The sequence below is a fragment of the Suncus etruscus genome, chromosome 19, assembly GCF_024139225.1.
Source record: "Suncus etruscus isolate mSunEtr1 chromosome 19, mSunEtr1.pri.cur, whole genome shotgun sequence".
In the NCBI taxonomy this organism is placed as follows: Eukaryota; Metazoa; Chordata; class Mammalia; order Eulipotyphla; family Soricidae; genus Suncus; species Suncus etruscus.
This window is the reverse complement of record NC_064866.1, coordinates 1,354,117-1,360,652: the sequence shown is the minus strand read 5'-3', so window position 1 is coordinate 1,360,652 and position 6,536 is coordinate 1,354,117. Positions and strand designations below refer to the sequence as shown.

General features: G+C 53.3%; 1 protein-coding gene across 2 annotated transcripts; it reads left to right on the top strand.

Annotated features, from left to right (window-relative positions):
* Nucleotides 1–204: 204 nt before the first annotated feature.
* Nucleotides 205–3,883, top strand: RFX5 (regulatory factor X5). 2 transcript variants are annotated; one of them, XM_049765916.1, is made up of 10 exons: nt 205–329; nt 529–562; nt 886–968; nt 1,287–1,406; nt 1,565–1,684; nt 1,802–1,883; nt 2,236–2,437; nt 2,601–2,701; nt 2,811–3,658; nt 3,701–3,883. In XM_049765916.1, exons 1-10 carry the CDS (start codon nt 214–216, stop codon nt 3,783–3,785), a joined length of 1,791 nt encoding a protein of 596 aa, XP_049621873.1. In that variant the 5' UTR covers nt 205–213; the 3' UTR covers nt 3,786–3,883. The 2 variants fall into 2 exon arrangements, with proteins under 2 accessions (XP_049621873.1, XP_049621872.1); XM_049765915.1 differs by having other exon boundaries at nt 2,811–3,883.
* The last annotated feature ends 2,653 nt before the right edge of the window (nt 3,884–6,536 follow it).

Sequence of the window (6,536 nt, the reverse complement as noted above, 5' to 3'; positions counted from 1 at the left end):
CAGCCAGGAGTAACCCCTGAGCACCACCAGGTGTGACCCAAAAACCAAAAAAAAAAAAAAAAAAAAAAAAAAAAAAAAGATGACTGTTGAAATTTGGGGGTATTATCAGCATTACACCCCACCCACCTTAGAGGAGTACCCCAGGAAAGGGAAATTAAATCTTGAGGTTCCTGTCTCTCTCTCCTCTCTGCTCTTAGCCCTCCTGCCGCCAGCATGGCTGAAGATGAGCCCGATGCTAAGAGCCCCAAGTCTGAGGGAAGGGCCCCCCCAGGTAATGCTGACGCCGGCGAGCCCACCTCCCTGCTTCAGAAGCTCCGAGGAACCATTTCGTAAGTACCGCACATTGACCTTACATTTTCTCCTGGCACCCCTCTTCCCTGCCTCGTGTCTATCCAGCACCCGCCAAAGGGACCCCTATATTTACAGTGGCCATGTGCTTTAGTGTCTGTTTTCTTCCTCTCCTGAACAGTCATACCCAGGAATTGGGGGTTTACTCACATGGCTTCTTGCCTTCTCTTCCTTCCACAGCAAGGCTGTGCAGAACAAAGTGGAGGGAATCCTGGTAAGTACGCTGGGGGCCTTTGGGAGACGGAGTTGGTGGGGGCTGAAAAAGGGGGTGACTTGGGCTCAGGAGCAGTGCAGATGGCACACAGATAGTGTTTGTTGTCTGCCCTCTTGCTGCCCCGTTGACCTGAGGGATCCCGCTCCTCTGGCCCTGAGCCCTCAGGTATGATGCCAGGTGGGAGCACGGGCATAGCATCCTCCACACTGGTGTTGTGAGTACACCCCAGAGCCTCAGACCATGGCCTGAGTCCCTGGCACATTGGTCGAGTCCAACCTGGTCAGCCTTCCTGAGTCGCTCCTGTCTTTTCCTCCCTGCCTCAGCAAGACGTCCAGAAATTCTCAGACAACGACAAGCTGTATCTCTATCTTCAGCTTCCTGCAGGGCCCGGGACTGGAGACAAAAGGTAAGCCAGGGGCCAAAGTGGTGGTGCAAGCGGTAGGACATCTGCCTTGCACACACTAACCTAGGACGGACCACGTCGGTTCGATCCTCCAGCGTCCCATATGGTCCCCCAAGCCAGGAGCAAATTTCTAAGCACATACCCAGGAGTAACCCCTGAGCATCACCGGGTGTGACCCAAAATTTAGCAAAAAAAATAAATAAATAAAATAAGCCAGGTGTTGGCCTCTAGAAGTTTGAAGTATGAATTCTCTTTAGACCAGGGTCCGAGAAGAAAAGAGATGGGGTCCAAGAAATCATACCCCATTTCTTTCTCTCGCAGCTCAGAACCCAGTACGCTAAGCAATGAGGAATACATGTATGCGTACAGGTGGATACGCAATCACCTGGAAGAACACACGGACACCTGCCTGCCAAAGCAAAGTGTTTACGATGCCTATCGGTAGGTGGGGTAGGAGAACTTGGGGTTCCCATGTCCCTGGCCCTGCCTTCTGAGTGCTCCCAGCTCCTTGGGGCCTCCCAGACATGACCCCAGGCAACCTCACTTCCTTCTCTGAGTGTCTTCTCCATTTGCCCCCTGACATCCCCCAACTCGCTCAGAAAGTACTGTGAGAGCTTGGCCTGTTGCCGTCCGCTCAGCACGGCCAACTTCGGCAAAATCATCCGGGAGATCTTCCCTGATATCAAGGCCCGGAGGCTCGGTGGCCGCGGCCAATCCAAGTATCCTTGCCGGAGAAGTGAGGGTGGAGGACCTGGACGGGTAAACTGAGTCAGGGGTGGAAATGGCGGGAGGCGCTTGGCCAACACCAGGCACGGCTGCTCCTTAACCTGCGTCAGATACTGCTATAGCGGCATCCGGAGGAAGACCTTGGTATCCATGCCGCTCTTGCCAGGACTTGACCTCAAGGGTTCAGAGACGGTGAGTAACAACTTACTTTTGGTTTGTTTTGGTTTTTGGGTCATACCCGGTAGCGCTCAGGGGTTCCTCCTGGCTGTGCACTCAGAAATCACCCCTGGAAGGCATGGGGGAATCATATGGGATGCCGGGATACGAACCACCGCCCTTCTGCAAATGTCCTGCCTCTATGCTATTTCTCCGGCCCACTAGCAACTTACTTCCATCCCACACCCACATGGAAGTGTAGGTTGTTGTTTAGGCCTTCTTGCGCTAAGGCTGGAAGCGCTGTGGATCTTGGGGGACAGCATAGGTAAAACCCCAGAGTGGTCTTTCCATTTGGCCTGTGATGGGGTCTCTTCTCCCCCCATGACAGCCGGAGATGGGCCCCGAGGTCACCCCAGCCCCTCGGGACGAACTGGTGGAGGCGGCCTGTGCCCTGACCTGCGACTGGGCAGAGAGAATCCTCAAGCGGTCCTTCAGCTCCATCGTGGAGGTCGCCCGCTTCCTGCTGCAGCAGCACCTCATCTCCGCCCGCTCGGCCCATGCCCACGTCCTCAAGGCCAGGGGGCTGCCCGGTGGGTGACCCCCACCCTTTCCACCCACCCCCAGCTGCTTTCCAGCTCCTCCGGAGGCATCCCCACCCATCCTACGTGCTGCCTCTCAGTGCTTAGTGTCCTCTGGCCTTCCCTGTTGTGCCCCCCTTAACCTCACCACCCACTTTTTCTGGCACTTCTACAGAGGATGAAGAGCACACCCCTCGGGAACGGTCGGCTAAGCCCAAGAATGGGATCGAGAACCAGGAAGGTGGCACCCCAAGGAGAGCCGAGAGAGCAGCCCCGGTAAGAACAGGGGCCTACGTTCCCCCTTCCTGGCGGTGGGAAAGTCTGCATATTTTTTCCCTTCTTGAGCCGGTTTTCCCACTGACCTGAGTGTCTCTGCATCGTTCAGCCTCCTAAAGACCCGGAGTCCCGGACTGGGTCCACACCCCCAGCTCGGGGAGACCGAAAGAAGAACGTGGTGGAGAGCCCCACGCCCCCAGCTGCCACGAACCCCCAGGTCAACGCCCTGGTGGCCCGGCTGCCTCTGCTCCTCCCCAGGGCCCCCCGCTCGCTCATCCCCCCCATCAGAGTCTCCCCGCCCATCCTGGCCCCCAAGCTGCCTTCGGGCTCTCTGAAAGTGGCCGCCCTGCCCCTTCCCAGCAGGGCTGGAGGACCCCAGGCGCCTGTGCCCATCATTAACATGATCTTGCCCACTGTGCCTGCTTTGCCAAGGCCCGGGCACATGCCCCCCGGGGCCCTCACGCAACCACGAAGCACGGAGAACAGGGAGGTAGGCACAGGGGGTGACCCAGGGGCCCAGGACAAAGGGGTCAAGAGGACAGCAGAAGCACCAGTGGGTGAGGCCAGTGGGCAGGACCCCCCAGCCAAAGCAGCAAAGCAGGAGACGGAGGACACGGGAAGCGATGCCAAAAGAAAACGGGGGCGCCCTCGGAAAAAATCCGGTGGCAGTAGAGAGAGGAACTCAACTCCCGACCAGATGGCAACTGGTCTGGACTCTGTGCAGGCCCCAAGTCTACCCAAGGCACCCAGCTCCACCTCCAGGGAAAAGGACCCCGCTGGAGACTCGGCGAGTCCAGGACCTGTGGGAGAAGCCAAGAAGGGAACAGGTCAGGAGGACGTGGCCAGCTCCAGGGGAAGGGGCCCCAGTGCCCACCATACCAAAGATGCCGAAGAGAAAGTTCCTCCAGTCGCCCCCAAAGTCAGTGTCATCAGGGGCTGTCGGAGCCAAAAGGAGGCCTTGCACGTCGCAAAGGGACAGGCAGAGGCGCCTGTGCCAGCCCAGGGTAATAAAGATTGCAAGCCATATGTGCTACACACGTCCTCGCCCCACGAACAGAAAGATCCTAAAGCAGCACCCCCGTGATGAGTGCAAAACAGACGTGTCTCCGTCTGTGTCAGGTCCCCGCTTCTGAGGCCCTCCTCCATCTTGCATCGCGTTTTGAGTCTCCTTGGCAAAAGGGATCCGTGATTTCTTCACACAACCCTGGCGCTCTGGCTGGCTTCTGCTCTGCCTGCTTTCTGCTTCTGACTTTCCCAGCTTAGTCCACCACCCCTTGCTGTAGTCGCGAGTCAATCCAGTGGTCGGCCACCTTGTGTGTGGCTGCCAGGTTTAGGAGGGCCACTTATTCCCTACATATCTCCAAGCAGCCAGAAGGAGAAGGGGGTTTGGGGGGCCAGGAATAGCCGAGACCTGAGAGTCAACCCAGATTGGGTCCAAAGCCCACTCCAAGGAGGTCAGAGTTTGTGAAGGATTTACTTAATGGGTTGGTTCCCTTAGGAAGAGGGGTGGGTTCAGGCCCCTTCAAATCCGATGTCCAGATGGGAGAGGGGTTGTTTTGGACCAGTGACAGCTGGGAAACACACCGCTAGCGTGGAGGGAAGCTCTGCCTCCTTGCTTTGGATGCCAACTCTTACCTCTTGGAAATTGTGATCTCTGAGGCTGGACAGGGAAGTTTCTCTAGGGCTCTCCAGCCTCACTGAATGACAATCTTCACACTGGAGCTCCTTGCATGCCCTTCTGGAGTTTGCCTTTTCTCCTGCTTCTCTCTAACCTCCCATCTGGTGGGTCCCTGACACGAAGTGGCAGGAAGGCCAAAGATGGAATTCCACCTTATTAAATCCATTCTGAATCCACCAGGTGTCAGTATCTTGTCATACATGTGTCAGAATTTAGCCAGGCATGTGAAGTTGAGGTTCGGGCGACGACGTGGAAGGAAGGTGGTGGCTTTCCATCTCAGGGACAGTTCATAGGAAGGGAATGTGGGGACCTCACAGGTGTTTCCAGCGGGGAGAAAGAGGAAGCTGTTATGCAATCAGTATTCTCTGAAGACTTCTGTATAGGGAAGGCCACAGTCTGGAAAGCTCGGTTTTTCCCAAGAAATGCAGACTGTTTCAGGGAGGCATCATTCATCTGTTCATTTATTTCCACAACATCCCTTTAAAGATGTTTAAAAGATGTAATATTGGTATTATATATATTTAATATGAATAAATTATGAGATGTCATAAACGAGTACCTATGAGCTGCCACCCAACTTACACATTAAAAAACATTAGAAATGCTTTGAGTTTCTTGTATTCCTCCCCTCTCTCCCTTGCGGTGGTCACTGACCTGAGTTTTATTACTATTTAACTGTGTGTATGGATCCTTAAAGATGTATTGTGCAGGGGCCAAAGTGATAGCACAGCAGGTAGGACATTTGTTTTGCACATGGCCAACCCGGCTTCAATCTCCAGTATCCCAGATGGTCCCCAGAGCCTGCCAGGAGTGGCCCCAAACCCAAAATAACTATATTATATTTATAATATAAATAAAACAATATATTTATAAATAAAATTATGTTTATGATTTATATTCTTTTGGTTTGGGGTCACACCCAGCAGTGCTCAGGGCTATTCCTGGCAGAGTTGGGGGGGGGGGTCATATAGGATGTAAAGGATAGAACTCGGGACAACTGTTCCAGGCAAATGCCTTCCTTACCTACTGTACTATCACTCCTGCCCCTGTATTTTGTTTTATAGTTTGAAAAGAATATTCTGGGCCCGGAGAGATAGCACAGTGGCGTTTGCCTTGCAAGCAGCCGATCCAGGACCAAAGGTGGTTGGTTCGAATCCCGGTGTCCCATATGGTCCCCCGTGCCTGCCAGGAGCTATTTCTGAGCAGACAGCCAGGAGTAGCCCCTGAGCATCGCGGGGTGTGGCCCAAAAACCAAAAGAAAAGAATATTCTAGGGACCAGAGCAGTGGTGCAGCGGTAGGGCATTTGCCTTGCACATGCCTGAGCCAGGATGGACCTCGGTTCGATCCCCGGCGTCCCATATGGCACCCCAAGCAAGGAGCAATTTCTGAGTGTATAGCCAGAAGTAACTCCTGAGCGCCACCAGGTGTGGTCCAAAAACAAACAAACAAACAAAAAATTCTCATTAAAAAGAATGTTCTAGGGCCCGGAGAGATGGCACAGCGGTGTTTGCCTTGCAAGCAGCCGATCCAGGACCCAAGGTGGTTGGTTCGAATCCCGATGTCCCATATGGTCCCCCGTGCCTGCCAGGAGCTATTTCTGAGCAGACAGCCAGGAGTAACCCCTGAGCACCGCCGGGTGTGACCCAAAAACCAAAAATAAATAAATAAATAAATAAAAAGAATGTTCTAGTTACCTGCTGTTTATTTTTTTTAAAACATTTCTGAGATTATCTCTGTTGTTGATACATTTTTGTTTCCAATTTATTTTTGTTGTTATTTAGGGCCATACCCATTCATGATCAGGGGTTATTCCTGGTTCTGCAGTAATTTATGGCAGGCTTGGGGAGACCATCTGGAGTCCGGCAATCAAACCTGGGTTGACCATTTGCAAGGCCAAGTGGTCTTGCTGTTCTACAGCTATGGTCCCTGCTTCCAATTTCTTGCTGTTAAAATGCTGTTATGAATATTCTTGTATCTCATAGTACTTTTGTTTTTGTTTTGTTTTGTTTTTTTGGTTTTTGAGTCATACCCGGCATCGCTCAGGGATTACTCCTGGCTCTACGCTCAGAAATCGCTCCTCGAAGGCCACATGGGGGACCACATGGGATGCCGGGACCTGAACCACCGATTTTATGCATGCAAGGCAAATGTCTTAC